Genomic DNA, 25769 nt, shown 5'->3' with positions numbered 1-25769 from the left:
TCTGTGTTTAGGTTACATTTATTTTCAAATGTAAGGAATTTAAATATTTGTAATCAAACAACAAAAATGTGGCAGCAACACCTCCATTTAAATAATTAACCCTTTTAATGGGAAGCAGACAAATGTTCATAATGCCATTGATGATACCTACAAAAAAGGGCAAAGCTGGCAAAAAAAACAATAGTTATTCAACTAGTGATGCCTTTAACCATTCAAAATGGAACTTTATTGTTATTTGGACCTCAGAATGTTAATTGGCAGAACAGCAAATGGTATCATTCCTCTCAGTATAAGCAATTTCAACTACAACACTTGTGCAGTCACAAGACGTAAAGTTGCTACTATTTGGACCAGTTTTCAAACAAGAACCCAACAAAGGTTTCAGAAGTATATATTGGTACAGTACAGAAAGCGCAAGCCAGCAATTTAAACAATTAAAAGAAAAAACTAAAAATTATTTTGAGGTTTTCACAGCCAAATGAAGCATGGTTGTTTTGTAATTGTGAACAAGAAAACAATAATATCCATATAAAGAAGTCAACCAAAAAGAAAATCCTCAACAAATTGCCACCAGCGCCACCTCCTTTCCAACCAGTAAGAAGGCTCCAAGGCAGAATCAAGGAGGAGAAAAAAAAAAGTGCATTGGCGTCTCCATTTTGGGGTAGAGGCTGCTTTATGTTCTGGGCCAGGGGGATAAGGGACAAGCAGAGTTCTCTAAGTTCCTAGATTTTCATCAACCTCTGCCCATAGACACTTTCGTCACTGTATGCAATGTAGAGGAAGAAATCTTCCTCATGATGCTCCTTGAAAAAGAACAAAAAAATATATGAATTAAAATCTTAAGATCTACCAAAGCTCAAGAAACATCCTAAATAATTTTAAAATTTTCAGCCACAGGCAAACAGTGATTGGCAAGTGAGGTTCCATAGTTTTGCAACATCAATGAGAATAAAGTTTGACACTGGACAACACATTTTTTTTTCACAATTATTGCTTCCCAAGAAATGTTTGGTAATAATAATACACAGCAATTAAGCTGAACACAAATAAAATTTCAAACTGACTGTATAACTTAGGAATCTGGTGAAAAACAAAATGAACTTTTATTGAAATTAGGGTGTTTCCTCGCCTAATGATGCTGATAAACTGCATTGGAGCAAATGAACTAAAAATGTTTTGCTGCTGATTTTCGTTTGTATTCTTAATCTGATGCTTCCTGTTTTAGTATCCAGCAATAGTTGGACACCAATGTTGCATTTAGCCCTGATATTGCTTTTTCATAACTGCAATTTCCTGGTCAAATCTTACACCATGTTCATCACTATTACTTCTTCTTTCGGCTGCTAGGAGTTGCCACTGCGGATCATCTTCTTCCATATCTTTCTGTCCTCTGCATCTTGTTCTGTCACTCCCATCACCTGCATGTCCTCTCCCGCCACATCCATAAACCTTCTCTTAGGCCTTCCTCTTCTCCTCTTGCCTGGCAGCTCTATCCTTAACATCCTTCTCCCAATACACCCAGCATCTCTCCTCTGCACATGTCCAAACCAACGCAATCCCACCTCTCTGACTGATTGCATCAAAATGCACAGAGGAGTAGTCTGGGAGTGAATGGAGAGAATGAATCTTTAGTGACTTGTTGCACTTCATGGTTTTGTATGTTTGAAACATGTTGCCAAACAGCTGGAAGTACTCTGGTGCTCTGTAGGTGGCAAGAAAATTCTCTACAATCTTTTCAAATGCCTTCCTTCCAATTTCCTAGCATGTCTTCAAATTGTTTTGTCATTGATGGCGTGTCTGAATTGTGGAACAGCAAAAAATGAACATCCATAAACTTAGCATCACTTATTTGTGGAAATATCTGTCTAAAATAATCAAAAATACTGCACTTTTCTTGTTCTTTGCTTTTTATGAAATTTTCCAGCAGTCTAAGTATGAAGAGAATGAAAAAATATCTTGATTGGGTTGACAAGTGGTTTATGTGCCACACACTTCTGCCCTTACAGAGCGACCAGTTCTTTTTTAATGGAATGAGACTCTTTAGCATGGCTGTCCCATTCCAGATCTTGGTATATTTGAGTTGCATTCCTTGTATTGCAGCAGTATTCACCACCACCATTACTGTTTGATGAGCACAGCTCTTCCAATTGGAGCTCTTGTGCTGTGTATGTATACTTGCATTATGAGGAAATCACAAAAACAGGCAACTGCAATAAGCAGTAGGGAGTTTAAAAGGTGTTTGTGATCAGAAGGCCAAAATCCATAAGACGTGTTCAGGAAGCAAAATCTTTGTTGTCCTGTATTATCAACAGATTAAACCCAACACATCCAGCATTTACACAGTAGGATATCTGCACATAAAGACTTTAATGATGAGATATGTCTGGCTTAAACTGCAGCTGAATCACTGATTGCTTTGACTAATCGGAGTTCAACTTCATAAGTTAATTTAATGCATTGGGAAAAAAACCTTCCATACATTTTCTGCAGTTGCTTTTCCCAGACAGCATCAAGTGTACCTGAAACTAAACCCAGAAGCAACTGGTACAAGGCAGAAACAATCTTTAATAACCCAATGTTCAATTCATTGTGTCTCAATTGCCAAATTACGTCGCAATTTAAGCTGAAGGTGGTTAAACGGTTTTCACACATTTAGCAAAGCACAGGATGTGAATCTGCCTTTGTGGTTTCCAGCTGAGCACATGAGCCACTAGTCCACTGTGAGCACTGGACTGGGCTGCAATCTTTATCTAAACCAGAGAGACTGTAGTCCTCAAAGCAGAGGTATTTCAGTCAGCCATTTGGACCATTCAAATAACTAATAGCATGAGTATTGCAGCATTGTCCTGAGGTTGAGGTGTCATACATGGTTACTAGTCTTTTTTCCATTTAAACAGTTTTAATCTGTCTTTACTTAAAAGCTGTGTGTTTTTGTATTTAGACAACCTGCATAGAAGTTATATGTACTACATTAAAATATTAACCTTGGTCTTTTTAAAATTAAACTGCAGAACGCAGGTTTTATCTATTAATGTTTTACTAATAGGCTTACTGTTCCAAGAACAAAATACCAAAATAAAATTCTCTTAAAATACAAACTAATACAACATGGACACAAAATAGCAACTTATGGGTATTAACAATATGCTAGCCATAATTACCACCCACAGCTGCATGGAATGCTTATCAAGAAGATACAAAACTACCATGGCTACCAAGTTTACAAGTAAAATGGATCAATCTGACTCTTAAGCTAACAAGCCCATGGTTTACTTCGCAACAAGGCCAGATTCTTCTTTATCAGTTCTTTTTCTAATTAAAGATGTGAGCTGCTGTACTACAAACACAAGCTCGCTCTCCGTCCATACTCGGACAACAAATGTCCATTTTAAATTACAGGAAAGAGTGAAAAGGACTAAGACATTAAAGCTGCTTCTGTTTATGTTTCTGTTAAAGACGTGCCTCTCTTTTCTTACACTCCAAGTTCAGCTTGAGAACACATACTTCTCAGATTCAGTTTTCTCACTTTGTTTAATCTAAAAGTCAATATTCTGTCTGGCCGTTACCTGTTTTTACAGGATATTTATTTTTGTAAAACTACTCACACACTACATAAAGGAGCACTACTACTAAACTACCGCAAAACTTAAATAAATAAATAAACAGATAAGGAAAAAAATCACTTTTAACAATCAACAATTTAATTTGAACTTGACCGATTCAGACTGCCACTCAATTAACTGGAGCATCACTGCATATGTGTATGCAGTCAAGTTATTTTAATAGAGGTGTTTAGAGAATCCAAGGGCTCCGGCTGTGGAAAAGATTATAAAACACCAATTTAAAGAAATTCTGTTATTTTTTTAGTTAAACAAAACATTGCAAATGTAGATTTAAAGAAATGCTTCATTGCAAACGGCACCCTATGAATAACACACACATAAAAGGCTACAAGTGGCGTTTACATTACACAGCGTTGATGTGGCCTGAGTATTTACATACACATTCAGCGTATGTGGATTTTATGTGTTGTGACTTATCTCTCAGGTAAAGTGTAAATGTGGCTGTTTTTTTAAAGATGCTTTTGGATTTTCTATATTTTAGAAGATGAAATGTATATAATGAGTCATTGGCATCACCAGAGACTACGTCATCATAAGTCATAGCAATTCTGCTCCACCTCTGGTCAGACAAAATTCTAGATATGAATCCAACGTGCATCAAATATGTAGAAAAGAAAATCACAATCAGATTAGATTGGTGGTGAAATGTTATGCCTTAGATGTGATGGGAACACCATAACAAAGAAGCAAAGGGCATTGACTAAACAAAGACATCAGGGTGAAGTGTGGCAGCCAATTTCTCATATTGTATACCTTAACAACTACATTTTGAAGTAATGTTGGCAAATAGTTTGTTAAGTTTTCTGGCCTCCTTATAAGTTTGGTTTGAAACAAAACTCGGTCCAAAATGAAGACATTATGAAATAATATTTCCCGGGTGGCATGGTGGCGCATTAGTAGTGCTGCTGCCTCCCAGTAAGGAGACCTAGGTCCACTTCCCAGGTCCTCCCTGCGTGGAATTTGCATGTTCTCCCCGTGTCTGCGTGGGTTTCCTCCGGATTCCTCCCACAGTCCAAAGACGTGCAGGTTAGGTGCATTGGCGATCCTAAATTGTCCCTAGTGTGTGCTTGGTGTGTGGGTGTGATTGTCCTGTGTTGGGCTGGCGCCCTGTCTGGGATTTGTTCCTGCCTTGCGCCCTGTGTTGGCTAGGATTGGCTCCAGCAGACCCCTGTGACCCTGTGTTAGGATATAGCGGGTTGGATAATCAATGGATGGATGGATGGATAATAATATTCCTCTTCAATGTCACTCCTTTCTATTATTGTTACCAGAGGACACTAATGGAGCTGCTTCTTTTTTTCCTAGTTACAGTGTTTTGAAGAACACTTCCTAAGTGCAGAAACTGTGTCTTGCAAGAATCTTATGTTCTACATAAATACGAGACGGTCCTGGGTCAATCTCTTGGCACAAAGTCTCATGTTTAAGGTCCCCACAAGACGCTCCGTGGCCAATCTTTTTCGTCTTGCGAGTCTTTTAAGTGTCTTCCGTGATCTTCATGTGAAGATCATGTCTCGTATCCCCAGTGTTTCTCTCCAGGATTTTTTTTTTTTTATAATAGAGAGATGACGCCAGGTAATCCGATTCTTTGCTCAAATAAAACACTGGTACAGTGAAATCTTACATGAAAATCCAGGATGAGACAGCTAAGTTTCTATCAGCACAGACCTACTTTGTCAATTATTCCTACAATTAAAGCTGATGCCTACAATGTAGAGCAGTCATTACCTGATAAAGAAGGCCCATTGTTGCACTGGTTGGTGGAATGACATTGTTAACAAAGAAAAAAAGTGCATCCTCTGCTCGGAGATGAATTCTTTTTCGAATGAGGAAGTAAAACTGGCCCACTGTATATTAAAAAAAAAATCAACTTTAATTTGCTGAACAACAATGAATGTATAAGCTTCTAACAATCATCTATGCATTTTTTTTTATTTGTAAATATTTTATAACATCTGAGATTTAATTTAACGTATGACAAAAGAACAAAAGAAGTACTCTCTAAAAAAATTTAAATTAAAATCTTTCTATGGCTTGCATAACATCACAAGTTTTTACATGTGTTAAACCCCTAAACCTTTAAGGTTTCACTTCCACTTTCCAGACTAGAACTGATTTCTATTACTAAAAAGACACATAAGCCTCACCTGTGAGGTCAGAGGGTACCAAATACTTCTTTTTGTCCAGGTCACCTATTCTGGCTTTTGGAGCCTTTTCAACAATCACCTGGATGGGAAAGAGGAAAAAAAGCACAAAGACTCCAAAATTAGTAGACAAAAATTATGCCGTTAAACTAAATGATACACCACAAATCCAGCTGTCTGTTCGTCCATTTCAATCAGGTTTGTAGAAAGGCCTGCAAAACCTTTGGAGACAGGAAATACATACTTTTACACTGCTAGAAAGCTTTGCCACAGTCCACATACTGTATGGTATCTAAAGGTCTTAAATTAAACTATGACATTATAAAAAAAAAAATCTGCCAACTAACAGAGCACTAGATTTATATTATATATATATATATATGTATGTATGTGAGAGTCTGTTTTTAGTTTATGATGTAATGACTGTAGAATGACACACCATTATTTTCTTTGTAACTATGAAGGATATACAATCACTGGCCATGAATCACTTGTAATGAAGAAATATGTTTAAGATTTCTCATTAAATAAAATGTAGAAAATGTACTGTTACTTGGGTTTCTTTCTTGACTCTATTAACAACTATCAACAATGGGATACAAAAAAAGGCGCTGAACCTTGTCAGTTTAAGCAAATGTTGATTAAGAGGCAACATGATCAAAGTTTTTAAAATTATGAAAGTAATTAATACAGCAGGTCCAGACTGTTAGTTTAAAATTAGTTCATCGGGGACATGGTTGGAAATTTGCAAAGGTTAAATTTCATACAAATGTTAGGTTTCTCTTCAAACAGAGAAAGGTGTCTTCACATAGATGGGATATGTGGCCAAGGAGAAGGACCCTTAGGGACCTTCAAAACTTGACGTTATTTTGGATCAATTAGATGGATAGGATTGGTGCGTGTAGCTGGACGGAATGGCCTTGACAAACATTTCTAATTTAACTCATATCATGCTCTTCAAACTGCTGAACAAACTTCCCCTTGTACCCTTTTGTTTATAGAAGTGACTATCAAAACCATACTCCCTGCTCCTTGTACGCAGACAAGAGATGGCAACTCATTTTCATAAAAATGCCACTGCTTTAGTTTTGTTTTCTGTCAGAAGTTGTATCTGAGATTTGTTACTTCAAATGTCAACTAAATATGTAAATTGGCCAGGGGTGCCCAAAGTTTTCCATGGAACTGTATTATTAAAAATGATTTTGTTCAATGATGTTGTTTTGTTGATATTTGTTCTTCATAAACCCATTTAATCTAAAAGTAGGGTGAAGGGAGGTACACCCTGGCCCATATTTTTAAGATTCTCAAGTGTAACAAAACCTTTTCCAAAAAGCAGAACTACAATTAACACAAATAACAGTTTGGAGACAAACTCCAGTGCCACATCCTCAATACTTACAGTATGCAACTAAACTAGAGAGAAATCTTGGACTATGCTTTACACCTCAGTACTATACCGATCTACTTCTTTCATCAAACCAATGAGCAAAAGCATTTTTTAAATTATTTTTAACTGGTTATTATTAAAATCACTGAAAACAAGTAGCAGGTGTTGAAAACCTTAAAAGTTAACATTGGCACTTTATTAGTTCCCATTTCTGAAAAAGCAGAAGTGCTCACTAAATAATTGAAACTCTCCCTTAATCTGATGATTTCTGATTCTGCAAAGTATGTACTGTATATTAAACCAAAATGTTAATTCTTAAAAAAAAAAAAAAAAAAAAAAAAAAAAGGACTAAAGCCAGCCAAGCTGGGGTCATCATAATAAGCCAAACAGTTCAAGATGACTCCACACAGTACAATACTCTGCAGTACACTCTGGAACAGCATGAAAGAAAGCTTTGTTTAAACAAACAAAAAAATATAACGACATGAATTTTTCATTTTCATTGTCATCTTTTCACTGTAATGATTGCCAGCATGACACATAATGCGTTTTTGATAGTCAAATAAAACCTCAAATAAAGCTGAAAGTCTGCTTTTGTATCCACCTGCATGTAACAAATAACTACACTAGCACATGAACAGACCAAAAAAAACAGAGCAGATACAATGGTTTTGTAGTCACTTGTGAAACATACTTTAAAAATACAAATCCACAAAGGGCCTTGAAACAGTGAAGTAACTCACAAATTTCAAGACACTGCATACTGCAGTTTTGCTTAGATTTTATTCTTCACATAGGGAACTGTCACATGGGATAAGTAACCAGGTAGAGTGGTAGAAAGAAGGGTTTCCGTGGCCTACAAAACTTGATTTAATGTTGTTTGGAAAATATGGACAGGATTCACAAGCTTGTTGTCTCATAAAACAAAAAAAATTAATGTTTTAATAGTCTAACAAGCATTCCTCACCAGTCCAGAGTCCTGTTTTTGAATCCTGTGCCTGGTCGTTGTCTATGTGGAGTTTGCACAGTCTTCCCCACATGTGCACAGGCACTCCTCCTACATCCAAACCACCCACCCCTCTGTCACAAGACATGCAGGTTGGGTTGATGAGCAATTCTAATTTGGTCCCTTCTATATGTAAGTATTATGAAGTGTGGGTCATGGACTTGCACAAGAGAAAAGGGGAGTCCATGTTTCCAAGAATATCAGCTTTAATGTTGTGAAGGCAGGAACAGTCTCATACATTTTATTCAAAGGGAAGCTGTCACATCTGTACACACAAACACAGCAAGCAAGCAGTGATATTATCAGTCATCCTGCATTCACTCCTTTTGTTAGATTAAAGGAGCAGATAGCCTCCTTCATCAAGCAGGTTCACTCTGGAAGAGAGACGACAGTAAGTGAGCAAACAGCTGGGTCAGCGGCCAGTTTTAAACGTTTCCCCCCCATCAACCATTGGGCAACAGTCACAATACGTGGTGAGCCTGCCAACTTGCATTTGAACGACAGCGAACAAACAATTCCTGCCTGTTTCTACGCACAGCACAGTTGGGAGGGTACTGGGGTCTCAAAAATTTCACAGTATGTATGCGTATAAGGTGGCCCTGCAATACAGGTTTGGTCCCTGCTTTACACTCAATGTTAGTCTGGCATCCTGTGACCCTGAGGATTAAGCAAACATAACAATGTTATATCGATCAATATGTTTCTGAGAGTTCCCTATACATATCCATGAATAGTACAAATTTCATTATTAGGACAAGCCTAGTGTATGGTTGAGTAAATCAAGAAATGCTCTTTATTGAAGTGAATGATGCAGATTACAACAATATTGTGTCACTTTTTAACTCAATTGGACTAAACAGCTTACTGAATCAGCAGTTAACTGGTGTATTACTGATGACACCGGTCCTTCATTTAAAACGTATATTAAAAAAATGATCCAAAACATGTCGTCCCTGCCTCTGTTTGCTAGTTATTTGTATGAAAACACAAAAATGACAATTATGAACCGTTACTAACCCTAATCCTATTTTGTTTCACTTCTCAGTTTTGCCCATGAAAGATTAAATGGAAAGAGCATGTCATCATTACGATGACCCAGAACAGACCCTACTAAAGAATGACTTGGAAGGTGTGGGGGTGCCAGTTGGTCAGGTTCTCCAGAACACTAACTCTGAATCTTTTCATTTCCATGGGTTTTTTTCTCTAGGGATGCTGCCTACTGGGGTTTTTCCTTTCCTTTCCGCTGTTATCATATGGCTATAGTTAGTCAGTCAGTCATTTACCAACCCTCTATATCCTTACACAGGGTCACAGGGGTCTGATGGAGCCAATCCCAGCCAACATAGGGTGCAAGGCAAGAACAAAGCCCGGGCAGGGTGCCAGCCCACCGCAGGACGCACACACATACACACACCCCCACCCACTAGGGACAATTTAGGATCGCCAATGCACCTAACCAGCATGTCTTTGGACTGAGGGAGGAAACCCACGCACACACAGGGAGAACATGCAAACTCCATGCAGGGAGGAACCGGGAAGCGAACCTAGGACTCCGTACTGGGGGGCAGATGGGAATATGATGGGATATTACTTGTATCCAATGTTATATACCCTGCTGTTTTTTTTTTTTTTTCCCCTGAGACTCTGTGAAGCACCTTGAGTATGGGAAAGGGGTTGGGAGCACAGATTGATACAGCAAACTGCCGCACCCACCACAACAAACCACCTCAAGATCCCAATTTATCCCAAGTGGAAAGGTGCTATAAAAATAAAATGGATTATTATTATTAAAGACATAAATCGTTTGCAACTAATGCAGAATGCAGCTGCTAGAATCCTAACTAGGAAAAGGAAATCCGAGCACATTTCTCCAGTTTTGATGTCACTACACTGGTTACCTGTGTCATTCAGGATTGACTTTAAAATTCTGCTTATGGTTTATAAAGCCTTAAATAATCTTGCCCCATCTTATATATCGGAATGTCTGACACCTTATATTCCAAATCGTAACCTTAGATCCTCAAATGAATGTCTCCTTAGAATTCCAAGAACAAAACTTAAAAGAAGTGGTGAGGCGGCCTTCTGCTGCTATGCACCTAAAATCTGGAATAGCCTGCCAATAGGAATTTGCCAGGCTAATACAATGGAGCACTTTAAAACACTGCTGAAAACACATTATTTTAACATGGCCTTCGCATAACTTCACTTTAACTTAATCCTGATACTCTGTATGTTCAATTTCCTTATAATAACTATTCATGGTGGCTCTAAAATCCGTACTGACCCCTACTCTCTCTTCTGTTTCTTTTTCCGGTTTCTTTGTGGTGGTGGTGGCGACTCAAAGCGTCATGATGCTCCAACAATGCTGGATGGATTAAAAGCCAGAAGTCTACGTGACCATCATCATCATCAAGTCCTTCCGTGAGAACCCTAAATCCAAAGTGGACTGTTTCATTTATGTTAGGTAGAATGCCCAGAGGGGACTGGGCGGTCTCATGGTCTGGAATCCCTACAGATTTTATTTTTTTCTCCAGCTGTCTGGAGTTTTTTTTTTCTTTTTTCTGTCCACCCTGGCCATCGGACCTTACTCTTATTCTATGTTAATTAATGTTGACTTATTTTATTTTCTTACTGTGTCTTTTATTTTTCTATTCTTCATTATGTAAAGCACTTTGAGCTACTTTTTGTATGAAAATGTGCTATATAAATAAATGTTGTTGTTGTTGTAGAGACTTGTTTTTTGAAGACTCAAAGCTGTAACTGTGCCCAATGGTCTTCTACAAAGTACTGAATTTAGGGCCTGAATACCTAAATAAATGGGAGATTCCAGTTGTTGATGTTTTTTTTTTTAAATACATTAGGACATTTTTTGAAAACAAATTTTAACTTTGACATTATGGACTACTGGGTGTAGATTAATGAGCAAATTAGCATATTTATCAGTTTAAAATTAAATCTACAACATAATGAAGCATGCAGAAAGTAAATACTTTCTGAATCCACTGTATTACTACCATTCATAGTGGTATCTAACCTTTTATGTAACAATTTTAAGAATAAGTAGATGGTATCAAACTGAAAAGACCCAAATTGAACAACTAAGGTATGATGTTTATTACAAGGCCTAAATAAAACTAAAAATCACAATCAATGAGTCAGTTTAGGCAAAGGATTAATTGATAGGCATTAGTTTACATTTTCATTTTTATTGAGGCTACTTGTAGCCACTACTGACTTCTTTCCCACATTCCTATGTTTAAAGCAAAAGGATGTGGGAAGATACTCGTATCCACTTTCATTGCTAATAGAAAGCATCGATTAAACATGAAACATCATTTACAAAACTTTAAAATGATAGTATTTCATTAAAAACATCCTAATGCTGATGAGATCCTTCAATGTACATTGGGGTTGCAGCACCAAAAAAAAAAAAAGACCATAATACAGTATAATCCTAATACCTGGGTCATGGTACAATATTGGCGCTTTTCCACTGCATAGTACGGCACGACACGGTTCAGTTCAGCTCACTTTTGGGGGGTTTTCCACTGGCAACAGTACCTGGTCCTTTTTTTAGTACCACCTCAGCCGAGGTTCCAAGCAAGCCGAACCGTTACCAAAACATGACATGTAAACTCTCCCGGTCACTGATTGGCCAGAGACAATCGTCATTACTGCGTCACTGAACTTGCGACACGAGACACAACAGACCCGCTAGATTTTTAGCACAACCAGCGAAGGTTCGGACGCACCATTTTGTTTTAACCAAAAATGGCTGTTTCGTGGTCTATTGAGGAAGTACAAACGTTCCTCTCGTTGGTAGCCGAGGAGCGGATCCAGCGAGAGCTGGATGGGGTGACGCGGAATGAAAAAGTTTTTCAGGAGGTCGCTAAGCTCTTGGGCGCACACGGCTACCATCGGACTTACAAACAGTGTAGGGACAAGTTAAAAAAAATGAAGAGCAACTACAGGAGTATAAAGGACCACAACAGCCGGAGTGGTTCAAACAGGCGCTCGTGGAAGTGGTTCAACCAAATGGATGCAATCTACGGAGCTAGACCAGCGAACACGGCTGTAGAGGCGGCGCAACTATAACGCCACGTGAATAATCCCGCCCACTCTAAAGTGGTACTAAACTGCAGTCGAAACGCAAACCGAGCCGAACCAAGGTGAGCTATACTGAACCGTTCTGTGCCGGACTATGCAGTGGAAAAGCGCCATAATACTGCATGTGTCTTAATTCACTTTATTGGGTATCATAATTAAATATGTAGAATACTGAAATTTATTATTCCCTATTTTATTGGTTGAAGTAAAAACAGAGATCAAATTTCTATCAACAAAATCTAATATAACTCTAAAGAACCCTGACTCAGTTCACCCACTTATATCTTCCAATTGTGGAAACCGATTTGAAATGTCTATTCAGACTTCAGTTACAGCACACAATACACACACCAGTATATTGTCGAACATTCGGACTGGGTGATTACATGCAAGAAGACCTCTTATGTTGGCTACAAGACTGTCTGACGATTATTTACAATAAAATGTTTCATTTTATATATACTATCTGAATACAAATGAATGTGCATTATAATTCAAGGACATTTTCACGTGTATATACATTTCTTTTTTAACTCTAAAATCTATTATGTAAGACTTGTCATATCAGCGTTAAGTTGCTTTAATAAAAATAATAATGTTTTATTTATGTAGCGCCTTTCATACACTCAAGGACACTTTACAATTCAATAAACACATTAACAAGACAATAGAAATTACATACAAGAAAATGAATAATACTCATTGAAGAAATGTGTTTTTAACAGGAGTTTGACATGAATAGTAGATTTTTCCTCGTGAAGGCTGAGAGGAAGAGTATTCCAAATTGTAGGGGCCATCACAATGAAAGCTCTGCCACCAATAGTTACTAACAATAAAGTATCTATCTATCTAACCTGTATTTAGTTACAATGAGTAAGTTACTGTCCAATGATCTTAATGCACGAGCAGGAGTGTAAGGAAGCAGCAGCTCAGACAGATAATGAGGAGCTAAACCATGTAGACCTTTAAAGGTGAGAGGAATAATTTTATATTCTTGAAAAGACTGGTAAAAAATGCAAATCATAAAGGACAGGAGTGATGTGAGCAGATTTTTTAGTGTGTGTAAGTAGACAAGCAGCAGAAGTCTGAACATATTGTAATCTATTGATATATTTAGTCGTGAGGCCATAAAACAAAGCATTGCAATAGTCCAGACGGGTAGTGATGAAAGCATGAATCAGTGTTTCAGTATCCTTCACACTGAGGAATGAATACAGATGAGCAATGCTGTGAAGATGAAGAAAAACTGTCTGTACTATTGAGCTAATGTATGGCTGAAAAGTATGAAGCTGATCAAAGATGACACCCAAATTACAGACTGATGCTGAGGGTTCAACCAGGAACCCATCAATGGCACAAAACTAATCTAAATATATAAAATTCTTTTCACGTTTGAAACGGAAATTATGTTTGACCGCAGATTATAATACACTACGTAAGTATGACCTGAAACAGTGTAACTAGCGCTTACATTTTATGCCAAATGTCATTGGGGCGGCAATCTTGACAAATGCCGGTTGAGGGATTCACGTTTCAAATGGAAATTACATCTGAACACAGAACATATTATACTACACTACGTGCGTCATTTATATGTAGCGTGTTCTCTGACACCGTAACTAGCACTTACATTTTATGCCAAATGTCATTGATGCGACAATCTTGACAAATGCTGGTAGAGGGATTCGCGTTTGAAATGGAAATTACATATGTCCACAGAACATATTATGATGCGCAAACAAAAAATGTTGTTTACCCGAAATCACTGCAGTAGTACTCAATGTATTTTTACTTCTTAAATGTTAATGTTTTACTGTTTAATAATTTATATTTATATGCAATGTGCTTCTTATATATTACTTCATACTCTCATATGATAATGATGTTAATAAAGTTCTTTGTATTGATTTCTGTTATTGTAAATGCGCTTTATTTGTTGAAAAATAAAATTGGTAATTAAACTTATTTAATAAATACTGCATTTTATTTTTTTTCCCTTGCACTCAGTGAGCAAAGCTAATAAGCTTTAATAATAAGCAGCTTTAACTTTGTCTCTTTACAAAGGTTTTCCAAATCAGGCTCACAACAAATGATGACACTCCAGATGTGACATGCGTGAACCCTAAAGTCGAATGGGATGGGAGTTCTCGCCTGAAGTTTCTTCTACACAAAAGTAATCATCAGTGCATGACCAAGTGAGATCTGGAGGGGTAACACACAGCACCTAGCTTGTAGTGCATCACAGTTCTGGATTTGTATGAGGTCTACAAACTCCATTTTTCTCAATAAATTCCTTTAAACCAGTAAAACTATGAAAATTATGACTTAAGACAGGAGCAGAGGAATATGCAACTAAATATCTTTAACACAGCTAATATTAGTATTGTAACAGCTATAGAGGTGTACAAGAAATGCCTTTTGTTATGCAAGCATTAACATAGAAAGTGTAATACGTGCAAGAAAATCCTTGTCCTCAGCATCACAGTGCTTTATTTCAACAAAAAAATGAAATTCAGTGGAACCTCGGGTCACGAACGTCTCGGAACACGGACAAATCGGGTTACGACCAAAAAGTTCGCCAAACTTTTACATCTGTTCACTCGGGTGACGAACAAGCTAGTTTTCCTTACATTTCGTACACGCTGATTATTTCCGCACGTGTTCAGTCTCTCCCTGTGCATTCGCTATGAACTCTTTGTACTCTATTTAGTTTCCCTTCTGGTTTGTACACGCCGGTGATTTACGCACGTGTTCAGTCTCTCCCTGTATAGTACATTGTTCTCGGTCAGACGTGCATCGCGCAGAGGGACTTTACCTCAAAACTGTAATCTTCTCTCCACCCAGTTCCTCCTCGCTTCCTTCATGTCAGAACTCGACTCATGCGAAGTTAGTTTTCTTGGTTGTTTATGGTTAGTTTTTGTATAAATTATGGATTTTTCAAATGTTCATTTTATTTCCCCCTGTGCTTAAAACTCATTAAAAAAAAAACTGTTTATAGCGAGTGGTTCGTAAGGCTGTAGCGTGAACTCTTGCAATGTTAGTTTTCTCTGTTCAAGGTTTTCTCATTGTTATTCAATGTTTTTACATTTGGTTTACTATTGCACTGTGCATTTTATGCTATGATTAACTATTTTTGTGCTTAAAAATCTTAAAAAAAAACATATTTACAGACAGTTTGTACGGTCTGGAATGGATTAATTGTATTTACATACAATACTATGGGGGAAATTACTTCGGGTCACAACCAAATCGGGTTGCGACCAGAGTTTTGGAACGAATTACGGTCGTGACCCGAGGTTCCACTGTAATCTATAACATGTTATCCTCCCCAAAAAACGTCTAAAGTTAAGAACATAAAGAAGTCGAAGAAAACGGCCAAGTCATTATGTCAGTTAACCTGCTAAAATGTTTTGTCAGGACTTGTAACCTACCACTAGCAGGCTACAATCCACTTCAAAGTTTCCTGCTGGATGAGCAACTTTTATTGTATCCATAATTTGATGGGCTGCTTTCATTATAATGTCCTTTGAACATTCCTGCACTATTTTAAAAACAGGCTTCAATACTGGGATACCATTCATTCACTGAATTAATCTATACCACATGAACTTCAGAACAGGTAACACTCCTGAAACTATGCATGATCAGGCCTAGCCATTACTTGGCAGGGAGACCATCAAGGAAAATCTTAGGTGCTGCAGGAAGTGATGTTGGTGAGGCCAGCAGGGAGTCTGTGTGTGGCCCCCAATGCCCCAGTGAAGTGATGTGGACACTGATGTAAAAAAAAAAAAATTGTGCCAACCTTCAGATGAGATGCAAAATCCCAATGTCCAGGCTAAAATGCCCACCACAGCCTAGTTATTCTTGCCTGTTAATGATCCCTGCCTCTGTTTATAACTATCATTCTCACGCCTTTACCACCTAACAGCTAATGTGTGGTAAGCATACTGGTGCAAAATGGCTGCTATTACATCATGCAGGTGGATGCTGCACATGGGTGGTGGTTGAAGTGGCTCCCCATTTTCTATGTGAAGAAATTTGAGAAGCGAGAAAAGCGCTATATAAATCAAAAGAATGAAACTGCAATTGCAGCTGCTTTCTCGGTTAGTGCCTACAGGTCTGCTTGTTGGTGGAGACATTTAGCCATTTTCTCTTCTATGGCTGCTTGCACTTTAATTGTTTCCGCCTTCTACTTGAACTCGGAGGTATGAGCCATTAAAACACCAAATGCCTTCATAATTGTAAGAATGACTCATCAGAATATATATATTAGATATGTAAAACATAATTGCGAACTGTCAGAATTTGATTTTCAGAAAAATACAGTATATTTTAAACTAATCCAAATGCAAAGTAGAACTATTTCGAAGTGAAAAGCTCCACAGTTATCAATGTGCAAGGTTTCTCAGTTTTACATACTGACAGCACATTAAAATAGCTATAATTATGAGATGTCAAACAAAGGAATTAAATACCGCATGTCATGGGATACTTCTCACTGATGTCTATATGACTTTCAGTTACAGAACTGTATTTGCATTTTGACTAATTAAAAGTTACAGACATCTTCAGGCATGTCTTTGCTACTTAAAATTGCTGTTAAATATCAAAAATTATATTTGATAACATTTTAATTAAAAGGATCTCTGTTTAACCTAGTCTAAACATGTAAATTACAGGCGTCTCTAATTTGAATTTTGACTAGTCAACACATAATTGTGTTAAAAATAGGAACATGAGTTAATACATGACATTTAATGCTAAAATTATTTGCCTATGCAGTCTCAGCTTTTAAGATACTGTACTAATTCAAGAAATGGGTCAAGATTTTAAAAAAGGGCTGCCAAACTCATTCTAAGGTCTTAACAATAGATGCGATTCAGAGGACAAAATAATTTTTGTTTGTCTTATGTGTTTAGAGGTGTTTTACAGAAAGGATGGGTAACAACTGAATACAACATTTATATCATGAGATTTCCGAGTTCTTTTGAGACCCTCTCCAACAGTGCTGCACGCTGAAACGTGATCGACATGTCTGTCGAGGGTTGCTTGTCTGTCACCAAGACAACCACACGTTCACAGCCTCTCCATGTCGCACGTTTTTCGCCGGATGGGTGATGCTGGGAACATTATAACCCTGCCACTGACCTGACCCCATCCCTGCCTGTTTGCGATGTCTGTGTGTATTGAAGTGGTAGCTCCCGTTTCAAAACATACCCTGACTGTTTCTATTTTAATTGGAATAAAGTTGGTTTTCTTGAAGCCTTTGGACTCAGCATCATCCCTCGGGTGCAGGACGGTGACTCACACGTCACAATATTTTTCATACTACTGGTTCTTAGGCAGCCAAAAACTGTGCTAGATTTCAGCATTATTTGTTGTCTGCTGCATAGTTTTATATGCCAATAAATTAATTTACTGTTTTACTGTTTGAGAATCAGGTCTTTAGCTCTTTCAGGGCGGATGTCGACTTTTGTTGAAATTCAGGGGTACAGGACGGGAATCAGCTGTAAACTGTGACAAAACTGGCCATTATGTTTTAGTTTGACTCTCTTTAAAATTTAGCTGTGTTGATTTGACCGAGATTTCCTGCACGTACATGAGTAGCGAAGAGCAAATAACCCCTCAAATGGCATCGACATCTGACGAAAGGCCAAAGTGAATGTGCAAAGCAAAATACTCTGTGGACGACGTTTTGTGTTTCATATCGCCGAGTCAGACTCGGAGTTGTCGGATTTGGAGTGAATGATCTGGAGATCGAAAATGTCAGCGTCAGCTGATCGTGGTGTTGAACATATCCGTGCAGCTAATGCACCTCACCTGGGAGGACTTACCGATGACAAGAGGTACAAACCAGACCATCACACTGCGACTGCTGCGTGAAGACAGACAGCTCATCGCGTATTCCTGCTGGTCCCCTTTCAACGACATAACATTTTTTTTTTGTTTTAAAGCAGATACACGGTACTGTTATACCGATCAAATAAAAAAATAATGTACCCCCACGCATAAGCTTTTTTTGAGGATAATGTAACATGTAAATTTTTTTTTCCTTAATTAGCACAGAAGTGTATAAAGAAATGCTACTGGGGCTCCTTCATACCTACGGTAACACACATTTTAGCACCTCACTAGGTCAGCTCCCTTTAGCCATCTTTTTAGTTGGGCTGTTACATTTTAAGGTACTGTAAAAAGCCAAATTTCCTCTGGGATACATAAAGTTCTATCGGTCCATTTATCCATACATGCATATTATTTCAGGATAAAAGAAACTGACTTGTTACTCCAAGCCATTCATTCTTTAATTTAAACCAAAGGTGGTAAAAACTGTAGTTTATTAGACAAACTTCAACCCTGAATCCTTCTTGTTTGGAGTTTTGTTTTGTCTAATTGATTGTGTGTTAGTTTTTTGCAATCTTGTAAATTTTTGTGTGTTAGTATTTTGCAATCTTGTAAATTTTTGTTCTTCACTTGTGGTGATCAATTTTGCAACCTTGTCCTTCCACACTACACTTTTTAAAAAACAGCCCCTAGAACAGACAGATATTTATTTGATTACGTTGACCTCTTTAGTAAGCCTCTTGTTAGGGGGAAGCATCTGCTAAGCAAATAAATGCAGAAATGAAAGCTACATTTATGCCTAAGGTAAATTTAACTGTGGCTGGCCCCATGCAGTTTTGATAGGGGAAAAAACTTACAGCTTATAAAAGAACATCTTAAATTTTTTGTTTTAATATTGTCCATGGTGAAGAAAAAAATCCCCTTGATATAAAGGGAGTTTTTTTTTTTAATAAAAAATATTTCTCAACTCTGTACAGTGAGTGTAATTCATATGCCAAGTTTCTTCAGTTTCATCAAAGAAAAAAATTGTGATGACAACTTACTGGAAAATATTCAGAGTTAAAATGATGCTGATGACATGGAAACAAGAGACCATGCAATGTAAAAAGCCTGTTTGGAAAATGGATGGTGCGAGTATAAATATACACCTTGACTGCTTTCAAGGAAACGGCTAATAGGTATTCCCAGGGAGTTAGCAAAAGGCTGTGTCACAGTGCATCAGCAAAAGGAAAAACAGACAAAGGTTATGCTCATGCTGGTCCAGCACCTGATGAAAGCCATACAACCAAAACACTGTGACTTTACGTTTATTTTCTGCTTTTATCAAAATGGGAATCACTTTCAGCCTTTTTTCCCTTTTAAGTTATTTTGATTCTCACGTGCTCCTGACAGTGTGCCATATTAATGAATTGTCGTTTCTCTTGCACGCTCACGTTACATCTAATAATTGAGAACAGACTTAAGAGTTCCCAATAAGGCGGATTTTACTCGACATGAACGACTCTGTGCTGCCCGGCAATATTCTAAAGTGCTGCCCGACATTAACCGCTTCAGTGACTTGTGTGGCCCTGGGCCCAGAGCAAGCCTGGGGTTGTAGGGCCGGGTTGGAATCGCGGATGTAAACTGCCTTACAGAGCAGTCAAAAGTAAAACAAACCTGAAAGCCTCGAATATACTCAAAAACGGATATGAGGAGGATAAAACTCGCACCGAGTAGCGAATAGCCTGCTGGCTAAGGCACGGAGACTGTAAACCACATTACCCATTCACAAATGTCACGTCCCTAGGGCTTAGTGTTTAAAAAAAGGCGCTATATAAAACAATGACTAGGGACAGGGGTCGTCATCTGGCTTTTGCCTCTTCGCACTGCCACCTGTGCGGTTAAATGTGTCTATGGATTTGGCTGTTTTGGTTGTACGGTTCGGGTACTTTGTGTTTTTAATTAGCAGTACCTGCGTTCACACAATTCACGGTGCTGCGTTGAGATGTTGAAGGAAGTCGAATTGGTACGATCGGTGTTGACATTGTGAATCTGCACGCCCGTTCAAAGGGTCCACACAATTCTCTTTTTTCAATTTTTTCCTTCATTTTACGGCGCCGTGCTTTTTTAAAGCAAGCCTTCACAAATCAGGCCGAAACCAATTCTTCCCAGAAACGACAACAATATTCAACGCCAGGCCTCCGTTGGAGCCACAACAAATTATTCATCCCCTTGTGAGCTTTGCCGAGAAATGGCTGTCCTAATGGACAAATCCATCAGAAATAAAAGAAATGGAATCCTAAAGAATAAATCAAGTCAAAAAGAAAACAACACATTGTCGTGTGTGGGGCCGGCGTCACCTCTTGTTGACGCTGACAGCCACGGTTACTTACTGGCACCCTGTCCGGGTATTTCTTCCTGATTTTCTCCCCTTCGGACCTTCGCTTCTCAAACGGGTGCTCTTCTTTATACTGGAACTTCATTTTCGGAGTGGGGTGTTGTTGTCACGAATTATTTCGATCTTTCTTCCCTTTTCGCCTCCCAGTTCTCTCGACTGCTCGTTCGTTCTTGTCTTTCGCGTCCACAAGCTGCGGCTGCGCCAAGGCGCTCGGCGGAGGAATACAATAACAACCGCAGCGCGCTGCGTCATCGCGACGCCTGCAGCCCTCCAGCCAGCCAGGTTATGCCAGGCGACTAGAAAAATATTTTTGTTCTAGAGAGCCGAGAGAGCATCGCATTGCATCGCGGGCCCAGTAGCATTTAGGACAGTCTTACCACCATGTCACGAAGTACGGCCATTTAAACTTTTAAAACAACACAAGACAAGAGAACCCGAGATGGTCAATTCTAGTCCAGCGGCAGCAGGCTTCTGATCCAATCAGTTATTCAATTTTAATTCCATTGTATTGTCCCAAGAGGGAACGTTGGTTTGTCAGCAGATTTTACCGAGAGATCACGATGTAGCATTAAAATATTATCACAAAGAGCACAGCCATCAAACATAAACGTAGTTCAAATAAATATAATATAGCAGTAAGCACTTAGTGAAATGTTAGATCAAACATCCATCCATCCATTACCCAACCCGCTATATCCTAACATTTTACACATAAATTTAACCAAAATTTAGGCTTGCCTAGTGAGTGATGCAAACGTTAACTGTTCATCCTATGATTTTAGAATTTGGGTGTTGAATTTTTTAGAAAATTAATAGCAGTGAGGATAAAAGAATATTTGAACCTGTTGTTTTTTATCCTTGTAACCTTGAACCTGTGACCTGATGCCAATAACTACAATTGAGGATGTAGTCGGCTTATTAAACAGGTCTGTCCAATTGTACTGTTGAGACCTTGTCATTTTACAGCTCCATTTTTACAGTATGATTTATTCTGTTTTAGTTGTTGCTGACATTACAATTTCCAAAGTAGGCCAGCCAAACATAAGTAAAGATCAACTCAATACAAGATTTTTAAAATTAGAATCAGAATTTGCTTTATTGACCAGATAAACTAATGGGTACTAGGAATTTGTATTGATAGTATTGGCATAACATACAAGGACAACACAGAATACAAGAGACAAATATAAAATGATAAAATATGATGTAGCATATAAGGGTAATACAAAAAAATAAATAAATACAGTAGGTAAACATAAGCTATACAGACACTGAGTTGACACTCAGACCTGATTAGTCAGAATAACCGCAGGCAGAGAAAAACTGTTTAGGTTTTGCATTGTTTTAGCTTTCACTGCATAAAGATGTTGGCTGGAGGGAAGTCTTTGGAACAGCTGATGCCCTGGGTGAAGCAATTCAGCAATTTGCAATCCACCTCCTTACCCTGGACTCACATACTGTAGGACTTCAATGTGCAGTAAGTCACAACCTATGACCTTTTCACAGGTTCTGATGATGTGTTACAGTTTGGCCTTAGGATGAACAGAGACACCACCAAACCAGACAGTTATAGAAGAGATCATAATGGACTCAATGATGGTTATTTAGAACTAGACCTGAGGGAAATTCAATTTCCTTAGCTTGCACAGAAAGGACATTCTCTGATGGGCTTTCTTATTAATACATGCAATGCTGTTGTCCCACTTAGACAGACAAACAGACAGACAGAACTTTATTCTTGGGGGAATTTGAATTTTTACAGAAGCTCTTTAAATAAATATATATATAAATAGGTAGATAAGTAAATAAATAAATATACACACAGTTTGGTCTGAATGCACACCAGAATAACTATAAAACAAGAAAACTAAAAAGAAATAAAAGTTATGACTTTGCAGTCACAGTCTCAGTGAAGCATTATGGAGGCATATTGCTGTTGGTATAAAGGAGCCCCCGTAGTGTTTCTTGACACACTTTTGTTGAAGCATTCATTGGCTGAAAGTCGTCAGTGTTAGTGCGTCAGAGACAGGCTGCAGCAGTGTTCATAATGGCACTCAGGTTTGCTTTCATTTTCTCCTTTGCTATGATCTCCACAGGGTCCGGAGTGCATTCTGTAATGCATTTTACTTAGCTTGTTGATTTGGTGGGCCTCTCTTGAAGTGATGTTACCAGCTCAAGACACCACAATGGCCATCACAGAGTTGTAGAAAATGAGAAGGATGTCACTACCCACATTAAAGGTATTTTTTAAATAAATTAAATAAATAAATTAAAAATTAAAAATAAAATAAATAAATTAAAGGTATTATTTGCAGTGTCCAAATAAAAGAGTCTGCTTTGCCCTTTCTTATATAGTTAATCTGTGTTATGAGACAGCCCAACCCGTCATTAATGTGGACCCCCCAAGTACTTGTGGGAATGCACCACCTCTACATCCACTCCCTGAACAGTGTTTGGACATAGAGACTGTTTGGTGTGGTGAAAGTCAATGACCAGTTTCTTGGTTTTGCTGGTGTTAAGTTGCAGACAATTCTTTCTGCACTAACAAACCTCTCCATCTGACTCCTGTCCCCTGTGTCATCTCCCTTATCAACACACCCCATAAGTGCAGAATCATAAGAGAATTTCTGCAAGTGACATGACGGGGTGTTATATTTATAGTCAGAGGTGTACACAGTGAAGAGAATGGAAGACAGGACTGTTTCTTTTGGTGCTCCAGTGTTGCTCACATATGTATCAGAAACACAGTCCTTCAGTCTCACAGACTGCAGTCTGCCTGACAAATAGTCCATCATCCAGGACACCATAGGCTCATCCACCTGCATATCTCCACATTTACCCCTAAACAGGGATGGCAGGATTGTATTGAAGGCACTGGAGAAAACATAAAAACAGAATCCTCACAGTGCTGCCAGCTTTGTCCAGGTGAGAATAAACCTTGTGGAGCACATAGATAATTGTATCATCCACACCAATCTTTGTCCGACAGGCACACTGCAGTGAGTCCAGGTGGTCTACCACAAGAGGACTCATATAATACAGGAGCAGCCTCCCAAAGGTCTTCATGGTGTTAGGCGTAATTTGCCATCTGTAGTCATAAGCTGAAAAGGCACCTGCCTTAAGGTTTTGCCCATAAACTTAAATTATTCTGTCATCCCAATGGCTGAAGAGTGATGTAGGACTCACACTAAAGACTTGGAGACTTGGCTGCTTTAGGCAGTAGAGCTGCTGCTCTCAGTTTGTGCAGATGGCGTCTGCATTTTCCTTAAAAGTCAGTTTTGAGTCTTTTGTCCTCAGATATTTGTACACTTTCAACAATATGCACTGCCAGGTCTTTGAAGATTGTTTCATGTGTGTGAATGGGGTTTCTTCTAAAATCAATTATTAGTTCCTTAGTTTTTGTAACATATAGGTATAAAAAAGACTCATTACACCAGTTAAGAAAACCATTAACCACTGAAGCAGGACTGGTTTCATTCTCTTTCAGCAGACCTACAATTGCTGAGTTGTCAGCAAATTGTAAGATGAACCTGTTCTCAAATTACTGCGACAACCATTACTGTACAGGATGTACAAAAGTGGTGACAGATCAGACCCCTGAGAGAAACCTTGTGGATGAGGACAGCATGCTAGACAGTCAACCAGTGACTCTTTGTATCCTGTGTGATGAAAAGTCAGTCAGCCACCTTACCAAACTGAAGTCCCAGTTAAGTCTTTTAAAAGTCTCTGTGCAAGAAGGTAGGGCTGATGTCCTCCAAATGGTTAACATAACAAATAACAATGGTGTGCTCCGTTCCCATATTAGACTAGTAGGCAAACTGAAATAGATCTAATAAACTCTTGAGTTTTACCTCTCAGCTACTTCTTTATAGGATATTTAAATTATTTCATGACCAGTGATGTTAAAGCCAATGGTCTGAAGTCATTTAAAGTTTTACGGTTGAATAAATGTACTCCAACTCCAGGTAGGGTGCCAGTCCACACCAAGGAACAACTCTCTTGCACTTGCCCATACTAACATCTACTGAACTGATTTAGTTAACATAACACAAATGTCTTGAGGAAAACATGAATATCCAGAAAACAAAAGTTGTCACGAACATTGGGGACTCTAATAAAGCACTTTTTAAGATGATGGCACAGCAGTAACTGAGGCTGTTGAAATCCTGGCCCAGACCCTGTCCTTGAAGAAGTTTGGTCTTAAAGGGCAGCAGTGGCTTCAGGTGTTTCTTCAAATCAATAATAATAATAATCATTCTTTATATTTATATACTGCCTTTCTCACAGAATGACTAGGCTGTGGTGGGCAGTTTAGCCTGGACAGCGGGATACACTCTATACAAGGATGACAAAGCATCTTCCATAACCACAGATTTCATTAGAAGTTTTTTTTATTTTTTCCTAAAGCAATTATTATTATTCTTTTTCATTAAGGTAGTTGTTAAGATTTCAACCCTTGTTTTGCATCTTTAACTCTTAAAACTGCATTCTCTGTTTTTTAAATGCTTCGACCATTTAACAATGAAATCCAAAGGACAAAGGAACCAGCAGGTCAACCTCTGTATTGGTCGCATGTACATTGACTTGAGGAATTATTCAGTCCTCTTCACTTTTTTCACATTTTGCTGTGTTGCAGCCTTGTGCTAAAATCATTTGAATGAATTTTTCCCCTCATCAAACAACGCTGAATACCTCAGAATGACAAAGCAGGGACAGAATTTTAGGAATCATCCGCAAATTTATTAAAAATAAAAAAAACTGAAATATTCCAGTAGTATTCAGGCTCACTGCTATAGCATTTGAAGTTTGGCTCAGGTGCATCACATTCTATTGACCATCACTGAAATGTTCCTATGCCTTGTTTGGGGTCCACCTTTGGTCAGTTCAATTTATTAGGCATGATTAGGAAGGGCAAACACCTGTCTATAGAAGGCCCCACAGCTAGAAATGTCTGTCAGAGTGAAAACCAAGCAATGAGGATGTAGGCACTGACTACAGAGCTTAGAGACAGAATTGTGCTGAGGTAGAGATCTTGGGAAAGCTACAAAAAATTTCTACAGCTTTAAATGTCCTCGAGTACCATGGCCTCCATAAGTCTTAAAAGGAATGCGTTTGTAATAAACACAACTCTTCTTTGAGCTGGCTGCCTGCTTGAACTGAGCAATCAGGGGAGAAAGGCCTTAGTAAGACAGATGACCAAGAACCCAAGTGGCATTCAGGCAAAGCTTCAGAGAACCTGTGTGGAGATGGGAGAAACTTCCAGAAGGACAACCACTACCACAACATT

At 38.4% G+C, this 25769-nt stretch overlaps 1 protein-coding gene across 1 annotated transcript; it reads right to left on the bottom strand.

The window, feature by feature from the left end:
• Nucleotides 1–20696, bottom strand: LOC120525015 (gamma-aminobutyric acid receptor-associated protein). Its single transcript, XM_039746937.1, has 4 exons — nt 20478–20696; nt 5768–5846; nt 5349–5467; nt 1–803 (listed from the first exon to the last, which is right to left on the bottom strand). The coding sequence occupies exons 1-4, from the start codon at nt 20565–20567 to the stop codon at nt 723–725; spliced, it is 369 nt and encodes a 122-aa protein (XP_039602871.1). The 5' UTR covers nt 20568–20696; the 3' UTR covers nt 1–722.
• Nucleotides 20697–25769: the final 5073 nt, after the last annotated feature.

Source organism: Polypterus senegalus, chromosome 3 (assembly GCF_016835505.1).
Source record: "Polypterus senegalus isolate Bchr_013 chromosome 3, ASM1683550v1, whole genome shotgun sequence".
NCBI lineage: Eukaryota > Metazoa > Chordata > Cladistia > Polypteriformes > Polypteridae > Polypterus > Polypterus senegalus.
This window is presented reverse-complemented; position numbering and strand designations above follow the sequence as displayed.